Source organism: Cervus canadensis, chromosome 14 (assembly GCF_019320065.1).
Source record: "Cervus canadensis isolate Bull #8, Minnesota chromosome 14, ASM1932006v1, whole genome shotgun sequence".
Lineage (NCBI taxonomy): Eukaryota > Metazoa > Chordata > Mammalia > Artiodactyla > Cervidae > Cervus > Cervus canadensis.
The window spans coordinates 658,970-685,355 of record NC_057399.1 but is presented as its reverse complement, the minus strand read 5'-3'; the positions used below and the strand labels follow the sequence as shown (position 1 = coordinate 685,355).

At 37.3% G+C, this 26,386-nt stretch overlaps 2 protein-coding genes and 1 pseudogene across 2 annotated transcripts; 1 reads left to right on the top strand and 2 right to left on the bottom strand.

Annotated features, from left to right (window-relative positions):
* The first annotated feature begins 1,168 nt into the window (after positions 1 to 1,168).
* On the top strand, positions 1,169 to 23,954 carry PBK (PDZ binding kinase). The gene is made up of 8 exons (XM_043487158.1): positions 1,169 to 1,322; positions 2,889 to 2,966; positions 5,045 to 5,138; positions 9,530 to 9,672; positions 12,215 to 12,384; positions 14,269 to 14,398; positions 22,293 to 22,469; positions 23,035 to 23,954. The coding sequence occupies exons 2-8, from the start codon at positions 2,909 to 2,911 to the stop codon at positions 23,232 to 23,234; spliced, it is 972 nt and encodes a 323-aa protein (XP_043343093.1). The 5' UTR covers positions 1,169 to 1,322; positions 2,889 to 2,908; the 3' UTR covers positions 23,235 to 23,954.
* LOC122453113 lies at positions 4,072 to 4,913 on the bottom strand (annotated as a pseudogene).
* LOC122453243 (glycine cleavage system H protein, mitochondrial-like) lies at positions 17,498 to 18,485 on the bottom strand. Its single transcript, XM_043487159.1, has one exon. It carries the CDS (start codon positions 18,483 to 18,485, stop codon positions 17,964 to 17,966), a length of 522 nt encoding a protein of 173 aa, XP_043343094.1. The 3' UTR covers positions 17,498 to 17,963.
* Positions 23,955 to 26,386: the final 2,432 nt, after the last annotated feature.

Here is a 26,386-nt window from a genome sequence, read left to right as displayed (position 1 = left end):
GTTTGTTTGTGTGTGTGTGTGTGTGTGTATAAGAGGGAAGAGGTTTTGAACGCGTTTATTAAAGAGGAACTCTAAATTAAGCATGAGTTCAAATCCTGACTCTACCGTTTATTGGCTCTGTGACTTTAGGAAAATTACTTAACCTCTCTGTGCCATTTGAGTTTCCTCATTTGCAAGAAATGGGCCTTACAACTATAGTTACCTACATTATAGTCTCTTTTGTATTGTGTTGGTGTGTGTTTCTTTCTTTGGACACTTCCCTACCCTTCCCTCATCCCCCTCTGCCTAAGCTCCTCCTGAGCAGGAGGGGGCTCTGTGACTTAATCATCTTCGTGTCCCTTTTAGTGACTGCTATAGTATATCTTCTGCAGTGGGCATTTGATGCACATCCGGCACATAGTAGGTGCTCTCTGGGCTTTCCTGGTGGCTCAGACAGTAAAGAATCTGCCTGCAATGCAGGAGACTTGAGTTCGATTCCTGGGTGGGGAAGATCCCCCGGAGAAGGGGGAAGATGCTCTCTAAATATTTGTTGAATAAATGAACACATCCCTTTGTGGCGCAGCGGGTAAAGAATCCGCCTGCAATGCGGAAGACATGGGTTCGATCTCTGGGTTGGGAAGATCCCCAGGATAAGGGAAAGGCTACCCACTCTAGTATTCTGGCCTGGAGAATTCCATGGACTGGTCGTAAAGAGTCGGACACGACTGAGCGACTTGCACTTTCACTTGAACTGAACGTAGTGATTACAAGAGGTAGCAAAATTTCTGAGTATGTTGCTACTCAAGACAAGCGCATTTTTAGTTATAGTGTTTCAAGGCCAAATTTGTAATAAAAATGACAAAAGAACCATCACACATTCTGGGCACAGTGTTCGCTAACTGGGAAAGGATTTCAGCCTAAATAAGGCATATATTTTCTTTTTAACTGAAGTTGTCCCTCTGAAAGGCTGACAGTGGCTGTAAAAGTCAGTTCGCCCTTTGCTGCGCTTCGCTACCTTTTATTTGGCTTCAAAGTATCCCTATTGGGTAGTAAGGTGGGATTGATGAACAGAGTGAAAGGACTGAAAAAGAACAGGAACGGCGAATCCGGCTTGGTATGTCCTTTGCGCCGCCCCGTAGTTCGCGATCGACGTAGGGGCGGTGCGTGCGCGATTTTGAAAGCCCGGCGGGTTCCCTTTGGAACAACGGTAGGCGAGTCCTTGTGTTGGCTGGTCGGACCGCACCCCCTCATCCCTGGCGGCCGCGGAGTGTTGGGGGCCGCTCGGGACCAGTTTTCAAGACAGCCTTTCCCTGGACGTCTCGTTGTCCCACCTCGTGGCTCTGGTAAGGAGAGAGCTTCTAGGGGTCCTGCCGCGAGTGGGCCTGGCCCGGGTCCCGCGCCTTCGAGCCGCGGCCTCTTTGCTTTTTTGACAACTTGGGGCCTTAAAGGAAGGTGGAAGACGTTGGGAATATGGCGTTAAACTGGAATTATCTTAAGAAGCATCTTGGAGACCGGAGTGCGCATCAGACTTACAGGGTAGGGTGGGGATTCGAAGAAAGAAATCGCTCTTTTCTCAAATCAGAGCTTGACACTCTGTACTTTTTACGGAAGCGCCTTAGGAGCCCGCCAGGCTCCTCTGTCCGTGGGATTCTTCAGGCAAGAATACTGGAGTTGGTTGCTGTTTTCTCCTCCAGGGGATTCTCCCGACCCAGGGATCGAACCTCCTGTATTGGCAGGCAGATTCTTTACCACTAATGCCACATGGGAAGCCCAGGTGCTCTTTATTAAGGGATATTAAATGGCTCAATGCAGCATTTAAGCAAAATGTTCTCTCTTCCTCCTAGTTTTTTATAGACAGTCCAGACGAGCTTACAGACAGGAACAGTTTGCTTTACAGTAAATCTAATACAAAACCAAACCTTTTTTCAAAAGAAAAGTAAATTTTTTTTAATAAAAAAGAATTTTTTAAGAAATATCTTACGAAAGAAAAAAAAAGCCTGGATTAACTTGCTTGTGTATGTACATTGTATTTTCATAGATAATTTTAAACGAATAGTTTATTGAGATGTAATTAACAAATCATGGAATTCACTCTTTTGAAAGTGTACAATTAAGTGGTTTTTGGAATGGAGTTGAATATATTAAACTACTACCTAAGTTTAGAACATTTTCATCACCCCAAAAAAGAAGGCATACACCCAGTAGCAGTCACTCCACATTCTCTCTTCCCTTCAGCCCACAGCAACTACTCATTTATTTTGTGCGTGGATTTGCCTCTTCTGGATATTGTGTGGAAAAACAATCATATATGTGGCCTCTTGTGTCTGCTTTCTTTCACTTGGCATAAGGTTTGCAAGATTCTTTCATGTTGTAGTATATATGAGTACTTCATTCCTTTTTATGACTAAATAATATTCCCTGTGTAGAATATATACTCTGTTAAATAATATTTTATTGTGTGTAGTGTATGCCATATTTTCTTTATCCATTCATCATCTGATAGCTATTTCTGTTTCCTTTTTTTGACTGTTATAAATAATACTGCTTACAAAGCCAAGCTCTTAAAAGCATATAAAAAATCTGTTAATAATTACTCCTGGGAAGTGTGGGAGGGTGCTAGGTCATTTTTTCTTTTTTTAACCAAGTGCATATATTATTTTTTAAATAAAGACCTACGATCATTAATAGCATGACCTTGGGTATGTAATTTTACTTTTACTTTATCTTTCTACCTCTCTGGGTTTCAGTTTTCTCATTGTAAATATAATTGGACTAAACATTTGTTATGGTCTTTTTCAGTTCTCAAATTTTTTGTAAATGAGTGACAGTATTATAGGAATTTTTTCTTCATGAATGAAAGATGTATTCTTTATAACTGCAGTGTACCTTTCTATTTATTTTTATCATAGGACCTTAAGTGATTATTACAATGGAAGAAACCAGTAATTTCAAAACACCAAGCAGATTATCTGAAAAAAGGAAATCTGGTAAGATATAAAACCTTTCTTCATTGTTACTGATATCAGAAATGTCTTCATAGTATTATAGTTTAATCCCTTCATTGTTATCTATCACACAGGAACAATTTTAGTATAAGTCATCTTTATAATGTTGATCTTAAGAAATAAGACTTCTTTTATAGGTCAAAGTTTGGTCATCTGTGATCTAATTTTATTGACATTCTAGCAGAATTGTAGGTTTTCCCTGGTGAAGAAGCAACTTAACTTGAACCTCAAAGGAACTACTTTATCTTTCCCCCTCTATATATGGGAAGGGTATTTTCCAAGGCAATTCAGTAGACAGAGGGTAATCTGTCACTTCAATTTGACAAGACCTTTGAGCTTCCTTTTTTTGTGCTGCAGCCTGGAAAGTGTCTCTAAGCAGTAGGTTAGGGCAGTGATAGGACTCATCTCATTAATTTCTCTCCTTTCAGAGTTTATAGTCCTGCCCTGCCTATTGTCAAGTATGTGAAAACCATTATACTTTGTCAGATTTTCTAGTTGTTCATGGCAAAAGGGCAATCCAAGAGCAGTTAATTGTTCATGAGCAAAAGTAGGACTACTCTATCTCATCTCTTTTAATAACCTGATACTACTTTGTAATATAGATATGCTATAATTATGACTCTAATGATGATTCCTTTTAGGCTTTTCTCTTTTTTTTTTGTAGCCACAAAAGCAGACCCCACTATTCACACGCATGCACGCATTCCCGTGTGTGTGTGGTGGCTTTGGCTGCATGCTGTAGGGCAGGCATTAGCACACTTTTTGTAAATGGCAGATAGTAAATGGTTTAGGCTTTGTGGGTCATATAGGAACCCTTTTGGCATAGTGTTCTTCCTTTCTTCTTTCTTCCTTGCTTGCCTCCCTCCCTTCCTCCCTTCTTTCCTTGCTTTTTGCCTAAATTAGTCATTACTGTGATTGCTGAAAAATATTAATAAATTTATTTTCTTTGTGGTGCTTTGTATGTGTCTCTGTCTCCTGAAGTCCTGTTTACTGTCTCCAGAAGGCTCAGCTCCTGGAGAAGCTGAAGGTGTGTTTAGAAGGGTATGTGCCAGGAAGAGTTAGAGGTTTAGAGTCCAGACTAATGTTATCAAGTACACTGAATCTGTCTCTGTGTCCCTGTTCTGGCTCCAGAGGAATAAGACAGTCCCTGGTGAGACTGCTGCCATTCTGTGTGGTGTCTGTACCTTGGATTCTCTCACCTCCAGGATCTTGTCCCTAATTGTCTTTGTTCTAAGGCCGCCTGGGGTTCTTTTCTTTTCTGGACATGGAATCTAGTTCTTCTGTTTTGAAACCAGATTTGAATTCTTGACTCTGTAACCCTGGCTTCTTTAGCAAGTTGCTGTCTGGAATCCATTCCATGATAAGAGTTGTGCATAAATGCCTTGATGAGGGTGTGTAATTGAGAGGAGTGTAGCTGGTTTGACTCTGTCTGTCTTTTCTACTTTGAATCTGCTCTTCAGGGTGATCTTGGTGTTGGCTTGATTCGAAGTCATCCTCAGGTTCTGATCTTTTCTGAAATTAGTTCTAGCTCTTTGATTCTGAAACCAAATCTGGATTCTAGGCTCTTCAGTGTTATTAAAGGCAAGTCTTCATTTGGTAACATAATCTGGATAAGGTTTTTGGTTAAAAGTGCTGATGAGGGTTTTCAATTGATCTGTGAATTTGGTATAGCTTCTCTCTATACTTTGTTGCCATGGTGTTGTCTGGAGAGTTGTCTTGGGCCATGTTGGAAGAGAGTCATGAAGTCTAAGGATTCAACCAAGAGATCTTTATTTTTTAACAACCCTTTTAAAATGTAAAAATCAATTCTTAGCTTATGGGTCATATAAAAACAGACTGTTTTTGCTGACCCCTGTTTAAGTGTTACCGTAGAATAGAGCTCCAAAAGTAGATTTGGTCAAAGGGTATCCATTGAAAGTTAGGACACATAGTGTCAAGTTGCTTTGCAAGACTTTGCCAGTTAATTCTCTTAACAATGATTTGTTGAGAACGTTAGGGTGCATCTGTGGAGGTCTTTTCAAATACTAATTTTATCTTTTATTTCTCTTTCTGACATTTAGCATTACGTTTAACTCCATGTATAAATATTCCTGCCTCTCCATTTATGCAGAAGCTTGGCTTTGGTACTGGGGTAAATGTCTACCTTATGCAAAGGTGAGTATAAGATTTCACGTTAACATTTTTACATGGAACCATAGTTTTACTGTACTTAGAGACAAAAAGGAATGTGAAAATTCAAATATTTAGATCTGGGGTATGTTCATATTTTTGCCAGAGCTCTACCTGGTACATCTTTCTCCTAGCTTCCTCTTAATGGATTATTAAAGGAGAGGTAATTTGTCAATTTTCCTTGGCTTGTGTAGGAGAGGGAAATGACAGAGGAAAGGGATTCCTGTGTGATAATAACACAGGATTCTCAATAAGAAAACTTCAAAGAGGATACCAGTGTTGGGAGATACCAGTGACTATTAATCTCTTCTATCTGGAGAGTTGCCTTCTCAGGATATTCTCTTCTAAAGAAGTAAATATTTTTATTTTATTTATGTCATCATTGTTAAGTGAGAAGGGCAAATACCTGATTCTAAAGTAGGAAAATTGTATTATTAAAAGAAAAATGGAATACCAAAATAGATGCTAATAGCCAATAATATTACATATGACAACAAACACATTTTTACAGAGTTGTTTCTTTTATTCATTACTCTGTACCTAGTTTCATGTTTATGAAGTGGCGAACAGTTATGTACTGTTTAGTGCTCCCTAGGAATTAGCCTGATTAGTCCAGGGCAGCATATCATTAGCTTCTCTAGGTTTATGTTGTTTCCAAATTGAAATACTTATTTGAATAAAAAGTTGGTGAATTGAGACTAGTATAGCGGTTATATATAAGTGGGTCTTCTTGAAGCGTCTTTGCAGCTTAAACACCCCCTTTTGTGTGTTTGTCTGCTGTTAGTTTTGTGAACTTCAATTTTTTTAATGTCTAAAACTCTTGTTTTAAGTTATTTTGAAAGAAAAACTTATCACAGTTTCGTGGCTAGTCTCATTTTTTTTTCCTTAAAAAAGTTTCTTTAGAATGTGGAGTGTGTTGTTAACAAAGTTACACTGTATGTGACTTAATTAGAAAACTTCATTGGCAGTAGCAGTTCCCCCCTGACCCTCCCAGTCCTTCATGTGGCTCTGTTAGCTTGGGATTTTCCTTTAGTAGCCTAGAGATTTCCTTGGCGTCTCTGGTGAATTGGATCCTCTGTTTTTCTTATTTCGCTTCTTAGTATTTCTTGGTTTACATCTCATCTGGCTGAAGACATTTGTTAGTGCCCCATGAAAAGATGCACAGAAGATAACATTTTTGAGAATTTACTTTTCTAAAAATGTTTTCACTTTATACTTGTACTTGAGTGGCTTTTTTTGTTTTTCTAGGTCAGAATTCTCATTCAGAAGTATGTTTTCCTTAGGATTTTGAGAACATTGTTCAATTGCTGTTCTTGAGAATTCTGAAGCCTCTCTGACTGCTGAATTTTGATGTTTCTGTTCTATGTTGTCTTTTCGTCCTGCTCTCTTGGAACCTTCTATGGTCTTCTGTTTGTCACCACTGTTCTGAATTTCACAGTGACATGCATGGGTATGGGCCTCTTGGAACCTGAAAATTGCTATTGAATTTTTGAGAGGTTATTTTTTAAAATTAGTTTGTTGATCATTTTCACCTCTATTTTTCTGTTCTCTGTCTTGGAACTCCTATTATTTGGATGTGGGATTTACTGGCCCAATCTGAAAGGTTGTTTCTGAATCACACAAAGACGCTGGGGTTCTTGGCCTCCGGAGGAGAAGAATTCAATCTGGGGCCAGAGATGAGGCTGGATCGCTCAGAGCTTTTGTGTGATAAAGTTTTATTAAAGTATAAAGGATATAGAGAAAGCTTCTGACATAGACATCAGAAGTGGGGTAGAAAGAGTAGCCACTTGCTAGCCTTAGCACTGGAATTATATACTCTCCAATTAGTTATTACAGTGAATCAAAGGAATGTCTAGAGGTTGTAAAGACCTCACCAGACCTACTCCCATGATTTAACAGAATTAGCCAGAAGGTTTTTTCCAGAGACTGTCCTCAAGCAGGATACATTATTGCTATATAATCCTAAGGAATGTAGAGGGGAAAAAAAGTTTGTCCTTTCTTCCTCCTTGAGAATTCCAGACCCCTCTCTCCATGGGGACCCCTAGACTTCTTATCAACCTGCCTAGGAATTGACTGTCTCAAATCTTTGATCTACCTTTATTTTATTTTTGGTCTGTTTTTCTATTTTCTCTTTTTGTTCTATTAATATTTTCTCAGAAATTTTCCCAACTTCATTTTCTGATACTTCTATTTTGCTTTTCATTTTTGTCTATCTTGTTTTTAATTATTTTGTTTTAAATTATTATCTTGTTTTTAATTATTATCTTAAAAAGTTTTCCTTTTTAAGATGACATCCCATATCTTGTGGGGATGCTAGACATGTATATCTTGAACTGGATGTTGATAACACAGGTATGTTCATGTGTGAAAACTCACTGAGCACTTCAGGCACATTTGGTCATGAATTACTCTGTTCCTACATAGACCGCAGGTTCTCGCCTGTGTCAGTCTACCTCAGGCTAAATACCTTCTGCTTTTCCCCTTTCAAAGTCAAGTCTTTAGTCTTCAAACTGAAGTTTTTATTTCAGTGGTACCTGAGAGGGATCAAATTTGTATGTGTATGTTCATTTTAATTCAGAGTATATATTATTTACTGTTAAATTTGCACTGCTGGATTAAACCCAACATAGCTGTGATGTATTATTATTTTTTAATAAACTGATAGAATCATTTTGCTATTGTTTAGAATTTTTACATCTCTAAGTGAAATTGGCTTGTGATTTTTCTTTTTCTGTTGTCCCTGTTTGATTTTTGTTTTTTTAATTAAAGTTATGCTAGACTCATAGTCCCTTTTCATTCTATTCCCTGGAGTGGTTTGTATGAAATGGAGTGTTTCTTTATAGTTTAGTAAACTCAACTCTAAAATTATCTATGTTTTGTATTTCTTGTGGGAAGATTTTTAAACTCTTGATTATGTTTCTTCTTTCATCAGTTTTCTTAACTTTTTTAAAGAATTTGTCCATTTTACCTTTTTATTGGCTTAAACGTTTTAGTATTCACTTGAATATTTTTTAAATCTCTGCTGAATATGTCCCCATTTTTGTTGGCAGTATTGTTTGTGTCTCTTTTTGTTTTTTTCCTTGTGCAATCTCAACAGAAATTTGCCTGTTGTATTAGTATTTTCCATGAACCATCTTTTAACTTGGCAACATTTTATTCAGATTATGTAAATAATATCCTTTCCATTCTGTAACCTACAGGGTTAGGATAGGATATAGGTAGGTTAAGATATACGGAAAAGCTGAAGATGGACTTGCTTACTGAATTATAAATAATCAAGAGCTATGGGGTACCCCTTGAAACTTGAAAAATAAATCTTTATATTAAAAGAACATGGAAGAGGTTATTCCCAAATGCTGTTATTGTTAACTAAAACTGGAGGTTTAAGAATAGTTTAAGTATACTTACACATGATAGATGTATATGAATTGAGAAATCTAATGATCCTTTGAATACATGTTTTCTGATGTTAAAAAAAAGGTCCTGCAGTCACAGAGCTGTGCTCATGAGGTAGTACAGAGCTAAACAGATTCTTGGTTCCATCTCGTTTTATGTTCTTATGGTTGAACTTTCAATCTTTACCTTCTGAGGCTCTTTGACTTTTGTGCCCAAATGTTGCCTACACTGTGTTCTTTGTAATTGGCCATACTCATAAATGCCTACCTTATGGGGTGAACAGACCTTTCCCTGACTTCATTTTACCTGTTTGTTTATTTAGACCTCAAAAAATTTATACCTTACATTTCTTAAACAGCTGCATCTTCCTAGAAAATAGACAGTTTACATTTTTTTCCTATTCATACGTTTATTATTTTCTCCTTAAACACATGTATATGGTGAGAAGTATATCAGATGAATTGGTTTGTCTGTTAGAGCCACAATATTTGTTTGTAAAAAACAGTCTGTTATTTGCATGATTACACAGGAGCCAAATGTATTTTGTACATGTCTTCTTTAAATTGTTTCTTAGACATTAATGTTTATTACTTTAACATTCTATAATTTATATCTGGTACATATAGTTAAATGCTTTTTAAGTAGTTGGTAGTTTGACATGATTGAATGAAAAAATTAGAAAATACTATAGAAATTTTGAAGTTTAAAATCTATAAGATTTCATCTTTTTCCTTCTAGTTTTCTCTTTTTAACCCTTCCCTTCCAATATCAGACTTCTCTTGTAATCAGTAGATTCATCAGTTGTATGTATACAGCTAAAAAGGATGTATAACAGAAATGTTGATAGTCTAAAAATTTAAAAATTAAAAAAAAAACCTAAAATACTCAAGTCTTTTTCAAAATGTGAAAGTTCTTATTAGTCATTTGAACTGTATTATGTATTAATCTTTCTGTACATTTTTGGTTACTTATTTTTTAAGATCTCCAAGAGGTTTGTCTCATTCTCCTTGGGCTGTGAAAAAGATTAATCCTAGATGTAATGATGATTATCAGAGTATGTATCAAAAGAGACTAACTGATGAAGCTAAGATTTTGAAAAGCCTCAACCACCCAAACATTATAGGTAAGTTCACATTTACTTAATAACAGTTATCTGGTATAGTATCTTGTTTATCCAGAAATGGTTTACATATTTTAACTGCTTACACTAATTTAAAAATGAAGGGTGTGATGAAGTTTGGCAAGAATCAAATTAATGTAAACATTCTGAAATAAAAATTAGTGGGACTTCCCTGGTAATCTAGTGATTAGTTCTCTGTGTTTCAGCTGCTGGGGGGTGTCGGTTTGATTCCTGGTCAGGGACCTAAGATCCTATAAGCTGTGTGGCTTGGCCAGAAAAAAAAAAAAAATGTATATTTTTAGATGCAGCAAATTTGGAAAACTCAGCAGGGGCCACAGGACTGGAAAAGGTCAGTTTTCATTCCAATCCCAAAGAAAGGCAATGCCAAAGAATGCTCAAACTACCACACAATTGCACTCATCTCACATGCTAGCAAAGTGATGCTCAAAATTCTCCAGGCTTCAACAGTACGTGAACCATGAATTTCCAGAAATTCAAGCTGGATTTAGAAAAGGAGGAGGAACCAGAGATCAAATTGCCAACATCCGTTGGATCATTGAAAAAGGAAGAGAGTTCCAGAAAAATATCTATTTCTGCTTTATTGACTACGCCAGAGCCTTGACTGTGTGGATCACAACAAACTGGAAAATTCTTGGAGATGGGAATACCAGACCACCTGACCTGCCTCCTGAGAAACCTGTATGCAGGTCAGGAAACAACAGTTAGAACTGGACATGGAACAACAGACTGGTTCCAAATTGGGAAAGGAGTATGTCAACGCTGTATATTGTCACCCTGCTTATTTAATTTATATGCAGAGTCAGTCAGTCAGTTCAGTCTCTCAGTCGTGTCTGACTCTTTGCGACCCCATGAATCACAGCACGCCAGGCCTCCCTGTCCATCACAAACTCCTGGAGTTTACTCAAACTCATGTCCATTGAGTCGGTGATGCCATTCAACCATCTCATCCTCTGCCATCCCCTTCTCCTCCTGCCCCCAATCCCTCCCAGCATCAGGGTCTTTTCCAATGAGTCAACTCTTCTCATGAGGTGGCCAAAGTACTGGGAGTTTCAGCTTCAGCATCAGTCCTTCCAATGAACACGCAGGACTGATCTCCTTTAGGATGGACTGGTTGGATCTCCTTGCAGTCCAAGGGACTCTCAAGAGTCTTCTCCAACACCACACACAGTTCAAAAGCATCAATTCCTCGGCGCTCAGCTTTCTTAATAGTCCAACTCTCACATCCATACATGAGTACTGGTAAAACCATAGCATTGACTAGACGGACCTTTGTTGGTAAAGTCATGTCTCTGCTTTTTAATATGGTCTAGGTTGCAAGCGTCTTTTAATTTCATGGCTGCAATCACCATCTGCAGTGATTTTGGAGCCCAAAAATGAAGTCGGACACTGCTTCCACTGTTTCCTCATCTATTTTCCCATGAAGTGATGGGACCAGATGCCATGATCTTAGTTTTCTGAATGTTGAGCTTTAAGCAACTTTTTCACTCTCCTCTTTCACTTTCATCAAGAGGCTTTTCAGTTTCCTCTTCACCTTTCTGCCATAAGGGTGGTGTCATCTGCATATCTGAAGTTATTGATATTTCCAGCAATTCTGATCCCGGTGTGCTTCATCTCCAGCGTTTTCAGGATGTACTCTGATATAAAGTTAATAGCAGGGTTGACAAAATATGGCTTGACGTACTCTCTTTCCTTATTTGGACCAGTCTGTTGTTCCATGTCCAGTTCTAACTGTTGCTTCCTGACCTGCATATAGGTTTCTCATGGTCAGGTGGTCTGGTATTCCCATCTCTTTCAGAATTTTCCACAGTTTATTGTGATCCACACAGTCAAAGGCTTTGGCATAGTCAATGAAGCAGAAGTAGATGTTTTTCTGGAATTCTCTTCCTTTTTCAATGATCCAGTGGATGTTGGCAATTTGAATATGCCCCTGATGCTGGGAAAGATTGAAGGCAGGAGGAGAAGGGGACAACGGAGAATGAGATGGTTGGATGGCATCACTGACTCAATGGACATGAGTTTGAGTAAACTCTGGGAGTTGGTGATGGACAGGGAGGCCTGGAGTGCTGCAGTCCATGGGGTCGCAAAGACTTGGACATGACTGAGTGACTGAACTGAAGTATATATTTAAAACTTCATGGAATAGATATAGTCATTATGGTATGCATGAAAGTGAAAAGTGAAAGGGAAGTCGCTCAGTCGTGTCCGACTCTTCGCGACCCCATGGACTGCAGCCTACGAGGCTCCTCCGTCCATGGGATTTTCAAGGCAAGAGTACTGGAGTAGGTGCCATTGCCTTCTCTGAGGAAGGCATAGAGTATTAAAAAATATTTCAATTTGTGATACTGTTGGCAAACACTGAAGGCATTTAAAATTAGATCTACTAAACAAGTTTTGTAAGCACTAGCTGTTTCATTTTGTATTTGACAGTGTTGATCTAGATCTGTTTTCAGTCACATTACTGTAAAAGAATTAAATACTTTTGTTGTTCCGTACTCCAGTAAGAAAATGACGTGTTTTCTTTGAGGTTACCGTGCTTTCACTAAAGCTAGCGATGGCAGTCTGTGTCTTGCTATGGAATATGGAGGTGAAAAGTCTCTAAATGACTTAATAGAAGAACGAAATAAAGATAGCCGAGATCCTTTTCCAGCAGCCATAATTTTAAAAGTTGCTTTGAACATGGCAAGAGGGTTAAAGGTAACTATGCTATTATGTTTTGAATGAGTTTTGTGGAACCTAAAAAAATGAAATTATTTACAATGTTGTGTTTAATTTTTGCTGTACAGCAAAGTGACTCAGTTATATCTCCTTTTTCATATTCTTTTCCATTGTAGTTTATCACAGGATATTAAATTTAATTTCCTGTTCTTAACAGCAGGACATTGTTGTATGTCCATCCTATATATGGTAGTTTGCATTTGCTAATCCCAAACTCCCAATTTTTCCCTCTCTCACTCAGCCTCCCCCTTGTCAACCACAGCTCTGTTCTCTATATTTGTGAGTCTGTTTCTGCTTTGTAAATAAGTTCATTTGTGTGTTTTATATTCCACATATAAGTGATATCATATAGTACATGTCTTTCTGACTTAGTATGACTAAGTCCATCCATTTTGCTAGAAATGACATTGTTTCATTCTTTTTAATGGCTTAGTAATACTCCATTGTGTATGTGTATGTATACCACATTTTCTTTATCTATTCATCTATGATGGACAGATACTAATATACCTAGTTACAAGGTGAAAATTTTTTTTTCCAAGAGAGCGAGTTGCCTTAAATCTTTTTAGAATCTTTCATGCTGAAGAGTATACTGTTTTGACCAACAAAGTATTGTTAGAGGCCTTCACACTTTCACATGGCCTGAAATAACCCATGTCAGGAAGTTTTGCTTATAGAGATTACATGTTAGATTTAGTTAATTGGACTGTTGTTTAGTCATTATTCCTGGGGGTATATTCTAACCCTCTGCTGCTGTAAACAAGCCTTTCAAAGACTGCTTTGTGGGATATTAGACATTGTTTATATACATCTATAGGTCAAGTGAAAAAACCCTTTCAGGGTTATACAAATAAATTATTGTATCTTTGAGTTAGACATACTGTTAGAAATAAAAATTCTGTATCTTGAATAACTTAAGTAATCACGGCTCCAGAAAATTGTTGGGTGACTCAAAAAACAGATTATGTAATGTAGTGATGTCAAGAGTTGCATGTTGAGTTCAAATAAAGTTGATTCATGAAATGTGGAAATGGGAAAAGGCAGTATTTCTAAATATATATATGTATTTTTAAATATATATTTTAATATGCTATAGAAAAACCTATTTTAAATAGGTTGGATAAGCTAATAATTTTAATCATTTAAAAATTATTTTAAATGTGTGTATATAATAGATTTAATAAATTACGTTATAAATATATTTGAGCATATTCAATTTAGGTTAACAGCATTTAAGTAAGCACAGTAAGTGTTCCAAGTTCAATACCAAGAATTGTTTCTGCATCTTTTGCAGGCCCAAGTCATGGAGTGTAGATGCCTAAATGATGATGAATGAAAAAATAACTGTTTTGTAGGATGTTTTTGATTATGGATGAATATTATCACTTGTCATTTCTAAGAAAGGGTTAAAGTATAGCCTTAGATTACATTACTGCTTCCTCTTCTCCTTGTGAAGTATGTGTAGCATTATCTCAATAATTTGTTTGCAGAAACTGTCATTGTGAAGGTTACAAAATTATTTCTAAAATAATTGTACATTTTGTAAAATTGTAGTACATTTTGAAATCTGCAGTATCAGTCTTTGATGTATAAGTATGTGAGGTTGGCTTGAAAATTAAAAGTTGGCTTATCTGTAAATAGACATCAATTTCCAAAGAATCTTTCAGATTTCTGGTGAGTATGGTAGACTAAGAGATGGCATGGGATGGTCCCTTCTCTAGCATCAAATAGTTTGAAATGGTAGACAGATGGAAGTCTGTATGTTAGGCAGGGAGTTCAGGTTGTTGTTTTTGTTTGAAAGTTATACACTTTTTTATTAGTTTGTATTTTTGCTCAGATGTTTTAAATTTTTCACTATTTTAGTATCTGCACCAAGATAAGAAACTGCTCCATGGAGATATAAAGTCTTCAAATGTTGTTATTAAAGGTGATTTTGAAACAATTAAAATCTGTGATGTAGGAGTCTCTCTTCCATTGGATGAAAATATGACTGGTAAGCAGAATTCTGTTTTAAACTGGTTTCTGTACAGTTTTTAAGTTTTTATTAATTACATATTTAAAAATAATAATTTCACATTCTTCAAAAATCAAAAACTATTAATAAAAAGTGTGTAATAAAAAATATCTCTTCTGTCTCTGTTCTACTCAGCCTCCAGCCCCTTCCCTTGCCACATATACAATATAAATTATTGGTTTCTCATTAGTATATATTTTAATTGAAGAAACATGGAGAAGTGTTTCTAACCTGGATTGGGATTTTAAGTGGTAAAAGATCTGGGAATAGAAAATAAAATTTTTATGTTTTATAAAGAAATTCATTTAGCATCAGCATAATGACAAGATTTGGGAAACTGCTAGAAAAAACTGGAATGGGAGTAGAAGAGGATTACTAACTAAGGCCAGTCTTCTGCGTTTTGCCCCTTGGCCCACCCCACCTCATTCTTCTCTTTATTGTGAATACTAACCATTCTCTTCTTAGGGAATTTAAGGTATGTTCTTTCTTTCTTTTTTTTTTTTAATACATTCTTTTTCTAAAATATTCTTTTCCATTATGGCTTATCATAGGATATTGAATACAGTTTTCTGCAGTACAGTAGGACCTTGTTGTTTATCCATTCTATATATAAAAGTTTACATTTGCTAACCCCTATGTCCCACTCCATCCCTTCCCCAGCCCCCTCCCCCTTGGCAACCACTGGTGTGTCTTCTGTACCAATGATTCTGTTTCATCGGCAGGTACATTTGTCTCATATTTTAGATTCCACATATAAGTGATATCATATGGTATTTGTCTTTTTCTCTTACCTCACTTAGTGTGATAATCTCTAGTTGCGCCCATGTTGCTACAGATGGCGTTATTTCATTCTGTTTTATGACTGAGTGGTATTCCATTGCATATATATACCATGTCTTCTTACCCATTCATCTGTCAGTGGCCATTTCGGTTGTTTCCACATCATGGCTATTGTGAACGGTGCTGCTGTGAGCCTAGTGGTGCATGTGTCTCTTGAATTCTGTTTTGGTCTGGATACATGACCAGGAGTGGGATTACTGCGTCATATTTTTAGTTTTCCTGAGAAACCCCCATATTGTTTTCCACAGTGACTGTACCAACTTACATTGCCACCAATAGTGTAGAGGGTTCCCTTTTTTTCACATCCTCTCTAGCATTTGTTATTTGTAGGCTTTTTAATAATGGCCACTCTGACCCGTGTGAAGGTGGTACCTCGTTGTAGCTTTGATTTTCATTTCTCTTAATAGTGATGTTGATCATCTTTCCACATGCCTGTTGGCCATGTGTATTTTTTATTTGGAGAAATGTTGGTCTGTTTAGATCTTCTGCCCGTTTTTCTATTGGGTTTGTTTTTGTTGTTGTTGAGTCATATGAGCTGTGTGTGTGTTTTGGAAATTAATCCCTTGTGAATTGCATTGTTTGCAAATATTTTCTTCCATTCTGTGGGTTGTCTTTTCATTTTGCTTATGATTTTTGCTGTGCAAAAGCTTATAAGTTTGATTAGTTCCCATTTGTTTATTTTTGTTTTTATTTTTATCACCTTGGGAGACTGACCTAAGAAAACATTGGTAGGATTTATGTCAGAGAACATTTTGCCTATGATCTCTTCTAAAGAGTTTATGGTGTCTTATGTTAAGTCTTTACGGCATTTTGAGTTTTGTGGATGGTGAGGGGGTATGTTGTAACTTCATAGGGCTGTACAACTTGCCTAGCACCACTTGTTGGAGAAACTGCAGGGAATTTAAGATATGTTCTTGATGAGGAACAGAGCCAGAAGCCTCAAAGAAAACCACTGCTTTCAACATATTGTTTAATAAATAACATTTAAATTTGCATCTTTATATAAACAGAAATGGTGTGTGTGTGTGTGTTAGTCGCTCAGTCATGCCCGACTCTTTGTGACCCCATGGACCATAGCCTGACAGTCTCCTCTGTCCATGGGATTCTCCAGGCAAGAATACTGGAGTGGGTTGCTGTTCCTGTCTCCAAAATATAAGGTATAGGGGAGGCTAATACTGTTTATAACTTACGTACATCTTAATTTCCAGTTAAAGTCTACAAGTTGAATTGAAGGAAAACACCAAGATAAATAAATTGACCTCATAATGATGTCTGTAGTCAATAAAGGTAGAACTGGCATGAACCCTTAGGCCAAATAACTGGTACGAGGTTGTAACTTTAGCAAATAAAGGGAGAAATTGTCAAAAAGAATAAAAATAAGATTTTAGCCTAATTGTCTCAATCATTAATAGATCTAATAGAAAAACTAAGATGTAGAAGATCTAAGTAAATAATAAGTTCATTTTCTATGCATTAGAATATTTATTAAAATTGACCATCTACTGGTTAGGTTACAAAAGAAAACCTCAAGTTACAAAAGTAGGAATAGACTAAAGGTTAACATTCATTATCCTCAGAGCTATAAATACAGAAATTCATGTACAGTTGGAAATAAAAACTCAGTTTTTTCAGGAATTTAAAATATTTGTAAATAGTCCTTAGCTGAGAAGAAGTGAAATTCCAGTTACACACTATTTAGAGAATAATGAGAATGTAAGAGCAAATCAAAACCTATTTGATAAAACACTGTCATTATTTAACCTTTATGAAACTGAGTTTTCAGCTGAAATTAGAAAAAAAAAAAAAGAAACCCCAGAAGAAAAAAGCAGAAATGAATTAAAAATCTACAAATTTTGCAATATCCCAATATAATCTATGTTATTATAGAACATGTCAAAGAGAATATAGAGATTATCCTTGAGGATACATGTTCAAACACAGCCAGGAAAATTCTGTGAAAGTGTTGAGTAGGAATTTTCTTGATGAAATGTTAAGTATTATGAAACTGTAGTAAGTGACACTAATGCCAAACTAGACAGAAAATTTCAACATAAGAGTCAAAAGATAGTTCCCAAATATATGAGATTTGTTATATGATAAAGGTGACATTTTTGTATTAGTGGGAAAAGAGGTAGTTAAGTTAGTAAATGATGGTATCTATTTTATTTTTTAAGAAGTTGAATATTTTATTATTAAATTGTTTATTCTCTTGCAAGGCTGTTGCGTCACTGTATAAAAATAGCACCAGCAAACACAGTATATTGCAAAATTAAGACAGTAATATTCTTCACTGGACACTATACAACTAACAAACTTTTCTCCACTGGCAGTTATTTCTAGTGGGAAGATCATTTTGACCCAAATCCAAGGATAGCTGTAAGCAAGTTACAATGTCATATAAGGTATAAGATAACCATGTTATCGTTGAATTACATAATTTTTATAATTAGTTTCATCAGAGATAATTTCAGGAATTCTGAATATTATAACTGGAGCCTAGCCTAAAAATCACAGGATGCTGTGGAAAAGATACACAGTGTTTATCTGAAGGCATTAGAAAGTTAAGGGGTATTTTCTTCAGGAAACATTGTTACAAGTAGTTTCTTTTGCTATAAGTTGCTTTTAAAATATCTATCCACCACTAATTTAAGACAACTATGCTAGATTAAGTTGTTTCAAAGTAGTTTATTTAGGGGTTCCATTTTCATTCCTCAATAGATTTTATGTATTTTTCATATGCTGCTTCACTCATTAGTTCATCTAGTTCTGAAGGGTTACTGAATGTCATCTTGATCAGCCAACCATCTTCATAACAAGACTTGTTGACAAGTCCTGGATTTTCTGCTAGAGCTGTATTAATTTCAGTTACTTCTCCTGACAGAGGGGAATAGAGTTCACTAGCAGCTTTCACACTTTCCAAAGCACCAAACTCCTCTTGTTTGTTCAACTTTGTCCCAACTTCAGGCAGACTACAGTACACAACATCTCCCAACGCTTCCTGTGCAAAATTGCTGATTCCCACTGTTCCAACACCGTTTTCTGTTGTTACCCATTCGTGTTTTTCTGTGAATTTCCGCACCGACAGCAGAGCAGGGCCGGTGCGCAGCGCCCGGACGGCACCCGCCCGCAGTCCCCAGGGCCGCGGCGAGCAGGGCTCGCTGGGTGCCGAGATGGCGCGCAGGCTGCCGACCGCGGCCCGCACGCTCCGCACCGCTTGCAGCGCCATGTTCGCACGGGTGCGGAGGGTCTCCGGTATCTGTTTATGTTAGAGAAAGTTGTTTTCTGTTCTCACACTCTAATCTCTGTAGATTGAAAATTTTTTAAAAAGTAACAGAAAAAAATTGTTGGTAAATATTTCCTTAATGTTGGGCTTAAGAAGGACATGAGAGGCAGAAACCACTTTTTAAAAGAAGTCATGACTACTAAAAAAGTCATTAAAAAATTTCCCCATTCTAGTATGAGCAAGAGTTTAGGTTAACATACTGTCATGCACTGCATAGAAGTCATAATTGATCATTCAGGTTAAGATCAGTTTTGCTATGGTAACATAAACCCTCAAAAACCTCAGTACCTTAAAATAAGTGAGGCTTATTTTTCAAGCTGCATGTCCACTAGGCCTGTGTTCCATGTCATTCTCACATGAGGACCTAACACGCTAGGGTGTCTGTTGTATGGAATACTGCAGTCACTGTGCCCATCACTGTGCCCATCACTGTGCCCATCGCTGTGTCCATCGCTGTGCCCATCGCTGTGTCCATCACTGTGCCCATCACTGTGTCCATCGCTGTGTCCATCACTGTGTCCATCGCTGTGCCCATCACTGTGTCCATCACTGTGTCCATCGCTGTGTCCACCACTGTTGTCCACCACTGTGTCCATCACTGTGGAAGGTAAAAAACTCTAGAACTGCACTGTCCACTGCAGTTTTTTTGGTTGTTGTTTAGTCACTCAGCTGTGTCCGACTCTTTGTGACCCTGTGGACTGTAGCCTGCCAGGCTCCTCTGTCCATGGGACTTCCCAAGTGAGAATACTGGAGTGGGTTGCCATTTCCTTCTCCAGGGGATCTTCCTGAACCAGGAATTGAACCCACATCTCCTGCATTGCAGGCTGAGTCTTTACTACTGAGGTACCAGGAAGCCTGTCTACTACAGTAGCCACTAGCTATGTATGGCTATTTAAATTAATTAATAAATTAAAAATTCTTTAAATTCATTTTCTCAGCCACTTTAGCCACATTTCAAGTCCTCAGTAGCTATATGTGGTTAGTGACTACCATACAGGACAAAACAGATAAAGAACATTTTTATCATCACCAAAGTTCTGTTTACAGTGCCACCCTAGAAAGTCTTGCCCTGACAATGAAATGCCCCAGTTCAGAAATGACGTAAGTCACTTCTTTGACAAGTCACTGCCCTGAACTAGTCAAATGGCTTCACCCAGAACATGACAGGCCAGAAAGTGTGGTCCTCCTATGTGTCTAGAAGGTAGTCCTTCTGTGTACGTAGATGGTGGGGAATAGCAATAGGAATTACCACAGTGTGTAGCTTTTTCAGAGGGCAGTTTAGATATATGTATTTTCTCTGAAAAACAACCCTTAAAAATGTTTATGCCCTTCAGTCCTGTAATTCCATTCCCAAGAACACATTCTAAAAAAAAATTGGGCAGTATGGGTATTTTTTACATTAATCTGTTATATTAATTTCTGCAAAAGTCAGAAGCTAGGACTAGGCTTACAGAAGATTTGTAACAGAAGAATCAAAACCCATGCACCCTTGAAAACAAAGCATACTAAAAACAGCAAGAATCCTAGTAAACATGCTAACACCTTAGATTTTCACTGCCAGGCAGCATCAGTCCTGTACGGCTGTGAACCCTGTGTTTGTGCTTCCTTGAAGGTAACTATGATGGCATTTACTGTCAATAAATAAAAAGCTAAATTAAAAATTCGCCTGTCACTTAAATGTGGAGTCTTCCCCAGTGACTCAGTGGTAAAGAATCCGCCTGCCAATGCAGGAGACACAGGAGACACGAGTTCAGTCCCTGGGTTTGGAAGGTCCCCTGAAGAAGGAGATGGCAACCCATTCCAGTATTCTTGCCTGTAGATTGGTGGGCTACAGTCCATGGGGTCACAAAGAGTCGACAGGACTGAGCAACTGAGCATACACTTAGGAAATCTAAAAAATAAACAAGTGAATATCACAAAAAAGAAATAGATGTGGAGAACAAACTGGTGATTACTAGTGGGGAGAGGGAAGTAACAAGAAAAGGATAGGGAATTAAGAGACACACACTACTGTGTATGAAATAAATAAGCTACAAGGATACATTGCTATTGTTGTTCAGTCGGTAAGTCATGTCTGACTCTGCTACCCCGTGGACCGCAGCACACCAGGCTCCGCTGTCCTTCACTGTCTCCTGGAGTTTGCTCAAATTCATGTCCATTGAGTCGGTGGTGCTATTTATCCATCTCATCCCCTGCTGCCCCCTTGTCCTTTTGCCTTCAGTCTTTTCCTGATGAAAAGTCCATATGTTAATGATGGTAATTTCTGGGTTGATTATTTACCAAATATTTTTAATAGTATGTATAGTCGGGTACTGTGCTAGGCACTATATAGAGGAAAAAAGGACACAGTCCTTCCCCTTTAAGGATTCCTATTCTAGATGGAAGGTACCTCAGCAGCCACCTTGTTATCAGATGACTGTTGCAGGTATGGCAGTGCTTAAGTTCAGGTAACGCTTATTTTACTTAATAATGTTGCCAAAGTGTATAGTGATGCTGGCGATTCAGATGTGCCAAAGAAAAGCCATAAAGTGCTTCCTTTAGGTGAAAAGGTGAAAGCTCTAGACTTAATAAGGAAAGAAAAAAAAAATTGGATGCTGAGTTTGCTGAGATCTGCTGCAACTTGTATCTGTGAAATTTTGAAGTAGGAAAAATATTCATACTAGTTTTGCTATTACACCTCAAACCTTAAAAGTTATGGCCACTGTGTGTTCTAAGTGCATGGTTAAGAAGAAGGCACACATTTGCACAGTAAGATAATTTTGATAGTGAATACATTCTCATAACTTTTATGAGAGTATATTGTAATTGTTCTATCTTATTATTTTTGTTGTTACTCTTACAGTGCCTAATTTATAAATTAAACTTTATTAAAGATGTGCATGTATAGGGAAAAAATACTATATATATATATATATGGTTTCGTACTGTCCTTAGTTTCAGGCATCCGCTGGGGATCCAGAAATGTATCCCCCAGGGATAAATGAGAGGAGGGGGGCGCTACACCAAAAAGCATAAAATAATTGAATAAGTCGAACCAAAAGTCCGACCTTTTTATTGAACACCATAAGACTTCACTGAGAGCATTAAGACATTAAGTAAGTGAGAGATCATGATTATGGACTAATACTGTTAAGATGTTAATTCTTCCCAGATTGATCTAGTGATTCAGTCTAATCCCAGTTTCAGCTAGAAAGCTGGCCGTCTCATGACAATTGAGAAGTTGCCCCTGACATTTAAATGGAAACACGAGTGGACCTGTGTCATTCCTGGGCAGAGAAGCTTTAAAAGCCTCTGTGTAATTCCACCCGTTCCCTCTTTCCTGATCTAGCAATTCTAGACGCAGGGAAGTGGTCATCTCTCAGCTGAGACAGCACAGTTTGAAAAAGGAAGAAACAGACAGAGAGTAGGTGATGTGCTCAGGGTCACAGAGCTCTCACAGGTCTTAGAACCCGGGTGAGGCAGTCTGGCTCAAGTCTGTGCTCCAGACATCCACAATCTACGTTTGTGCCCCATTCTAAGAGAATTGTTTCTCTACACCCTTCCTACTGACTAGCTTTTTGAATATTTAACAATCTGATAGAGAAAACCTCTTTTTACAAGGTTGAATGTATTTTCATGTTTACTGGCTATATTTATTAACCTTTAAACTACCTGTTAGATAACTTGCCCACTTTTCTTTGGGTTGTTTGCCTTTCTTAGTGGTTTCTGGTGCTTGCCCTTTTGATCAGTTTCCCTGTATCTTGTTTTCAGTGACTGACCCCGAGGCCTGTTACATCGGCACTGAGCCTTGGAAACCTAAGGAAGCTCTGGAGGAGGATGGTATTATTACTGACAAGGCAGACATATTTGCCTTTGGTCTTACTCTGTGGGAAATGATGACTTTATCTATTCCACACATTAATCTTCCAGATGATGATGATGATGAAGGTATAACTACATGTTTTTAACATAAATCCCAATCTCTCAGTTTGAACTAAGGAATAATTTATAAATTGGGGCTTCCCTGGTAGCTCAGATGGTAAAAAATCCGCCTGCAGTGTGGGAGACCTGGGTTCTTCCCCTCCAGGGAAGATCCTCTGGAGAAGGGAATGGCTACCCATTCCAGTATTCTTACCTGGAGAATTCCATGAACAGAGGAGCCTGGTGGGCTAGTTCTTGGGGTTGCAGGGTCAGACACTGGTTTAACCTCATACAAATGAGATGTATATTGAGAAAAGGGAGATAAATTGAGAAAATCAGAGGAGCAAGAAGTTACCTTAAAAACCCCTCTTGCCTGAGACAATGATTAGAAAGCTACCCTAGTAAGGGGGTTGGGGTTGCTAACCTTTAATTCCCTGACAATAATTAATCTACACCATGGCAGGACAGTTGAAGAGACTGTGTAAAATGAAAAGCATATTGGATGATGAATTATTTCAGGACAGTGAGCTTGAGTTGTTAAACTTTTCCATGATTTAAAGTGATTTTAATTGTTTAACTCCTTCATGAGCAGATAAAACTTTTGATGAAAGTGACTTTGATGATGATGCATACTATGCAGCTTTGGGAACTAGACCACCTATTAACATGGAGGAACTGGATGAAACGTACCAGAAAGTAATTGAGCTCTTCTCCGTATGCACTAATGAAAATCCTAAAGACCGTCCTTCTGCCGCGCGCATTGTTGAGGCTTTAGAAGTGGATGTCCTGTGATCACCTCATACCCATGACTGCTGGAGCCTCAAGTATGGCTCATGTATATAGCTATTCTGTTTACCATGATACATTTATGTAGTTATTATGACGATCCATAATTATTAGATGGAAGTGGCCTATTTTAGGACCATAGATAGCACCTTATTAACATTTGAACAACTGTTTGTTATAAAGGTAGTTCAAGTATGCTTATGTTAATAAGCATTTAAAATTGTAGAGGGTTTTCTATAAAGTTTAAGAAACTACTAAAAAATTTGAACATGTTTATATAGATTTAAAATAGTGCTGTAAAACTGATGTCTAACATTAATTTGGGCTGAGTGACTTTTATTGATGATCTTTCTCAGATGTTCTCTATTTTAATGGATCTACTGAAATTAGCACTTTGTATATTACAAAATAAGTCTACATTTGCTTACCTCTTAAAACCTTTTGCTGGCCTTTCTTGGTTGATGTGCTTACTAAATAGGATCACTGAGACCCGAGACCTGGGATATGGCTCATAAGAGGAGTTCCCTGGGTATATCCAGACATTTTTGGTTAAGGCTTGTCTTGTTCCAGAGCTTTGGTTTTTGCTTTAATTTGTTGAATGCATTTTCTGTACTGGTATCTTTAATATTTTTATTTACTGATCTATATCTTAAGCATATCACAGTCTTGGTGTAAATAAAACTCTAATAGGACAATATAGAATAAAGGACATGTCAGTTACCCAAAGGTGTGCTATCCTATTTTGTACTCCATTGTATTCAGTGTTGTCATTAAACTTACTGAGTGAACGTTAGTAGGTTTTTTCCTCTTTCTTGGCCTTATGTTAATCTGTAAAATGAGAGTGATTTGAATCCTTATTTTCTACCTGTGAGCCACATCTCCCTGGGATTTTTCAAGTACTGAATTGTGCTTCTCAATCTACTGATACGTCTAGGGTAAAAATTAGTCATGTGGGGGATCTTAGATTAAGAACCACTGCACTCTGGGCTTTAAACAATTCTGGAATTCAACAGAAGGTTCCTTTTAGTATGAATTGTATCAAGCAATACTGTATCAAGCAATACTATACACATCCTTAATGGTTTATCTTCTGTTAAAACATCATTAAAGTGTCAAGAAAGTGAATGGAAAACTATATATATAAAGCATGCTGCTGAAGTTGTGCTTATGTTATAGTCTCAAATGCTACATGAAAAAAGGCTGAAAAATTGGTGAGCTAAGAATCTAGGAAAAACCAAGACTCCTTTCCAATAGCAAATAAATGAGCAGAAATTTTAAAACAAAACCTATCATAGAAAATAGAAAATAAACATAATAGGGTCAACAATGCCAAAAGTTGGGTCTTCCAAAATCTGAAAGATTGATAAGCCCCTATCAGATCTCATCTAGAGAGCAAAAAAGACATGTCAAGACAGAAACATCACTGCAGATCCTATACATACCCAATCTCATTCATAAACATGTGAAAAATCCCAAACAAACCCAAACTGATAATATAAAAAAGAAAAACTTCATCAAGACCAAGTTGGATCTATTTCAGGAAGGCTAGGTTGGTTTAACATTTAAACAACCATATTAATATAGGAAAAATCAAAGGATGGAATATAAGTTTTGATAAAGTTCAGTATCTCTTCAAGAAGTTTAAAGGAGTCTTAGAAACTTGGGGATAGAAAGGAACTACCTTAATATAAGAAAAGGTGTCCATATCTAACAAAATCTGTGGTAAACATCATTTTACAGTAGCTATGGATTGGAAGTGAACATTCCACTGAAAGTCATATGTTGACACCTAATCCCCAACGTGTTTGTATCTGGAAGTGGGGCCTTTGGAAGGCGACTGCAAGAGGGTGAAGCCCTCACAAATGGGATTAGTGCCCCTATAAAAGAGATGTGAAATAAAATTCGTATTTTATGGCAAAACAAAAACTTCAACAAAAACAATGTTCTCTGGAGAGGGTATGGACAAATGGGAGCCCTCCTACAATAGGTGGGAATGTAAACTGGTGCAGTCATTATGGAGAACAGTATGGAAGTTCTTAAAAAAAAAAAAAGATATACCACCCGATCCAGAAATCTCACGCCTAGGCATATATCCAGAGAGGACAAAAACTACTTAAAGACAAGCACCCTAGTGGTCACTGCAGCACTATTTACAATAGTGAAGACATGGAAGCGACATAAATGTCCATCAACAAATGAATGGATAAAGTATATATAGATATTTTATGGTATATATTCATATATATGAATATTAGTCATAAAAAATTGAAATAATGCCATTGGCAGCAACATGGGTGGACCTAGAGATTATCATACTATGTCAAAGAAGGAAAAAATATATCACTTATATGTGGAATCCTAAAAATGAAACAAGTGAACTTATTTAAAAAACAGAAACAGATTTACACAGAATACAGATTTATATTTACCAACGGGGAAAGGAAAGGGGATAAATAAATAGAGTAAAAGATATATACTCCTATATATAAAATAGATAACCAACAGGGAACTATATTCAATGTCTTGTAGTCTGTAATGCAAAAGAATCTGAAAAAAATATACAACTGAATCACTTTGCTATATACCCGAAACACTGTAAAAAAAAGTATGTGAAAGTTGCTCAGTCATGTCTGACTTTGTGACCCCATGAGCTATACAGTCCATGGAATTCTCCAGGCCAGAATACTGGAGTGGGTAGCCTTTCCCTTCTCCAGGGATCTTCCCAACCCAGGTCTCTCACATTGCAGCCGGATTCTTTACCAGCTGAACCACAAGGGAAGCCCCTCCAGTGGATCTTCTCGACCCAAGAATTGCACCAGGGTCTCCTGCATTGCAGGTGGATTCATTACCAACTGAGCTATCAGGGAAGCCCAAAATTAAGTATACTTTGGCAAAATAAAATGGGAAAAAAAGTTTAATAAAAAGTAATGACACTATCAATGTGTAGATTATTTTAGAATTTTCATATACTTTTGTGTGACAAATTAAAATTTATTTTGGAAACAAATTTCTAATCAAAATTACTATTAAATAAAGTCGCCAGATTAGAAGGGGGAGCTCTCGTGCATGCCCTATGAAGACAGCAGAGCCCAAAAAGAAGCGGACTTTCTTACCTAGCAACAGCTCGGCCAATGAGAGACAGTCACAACTCACCCAAT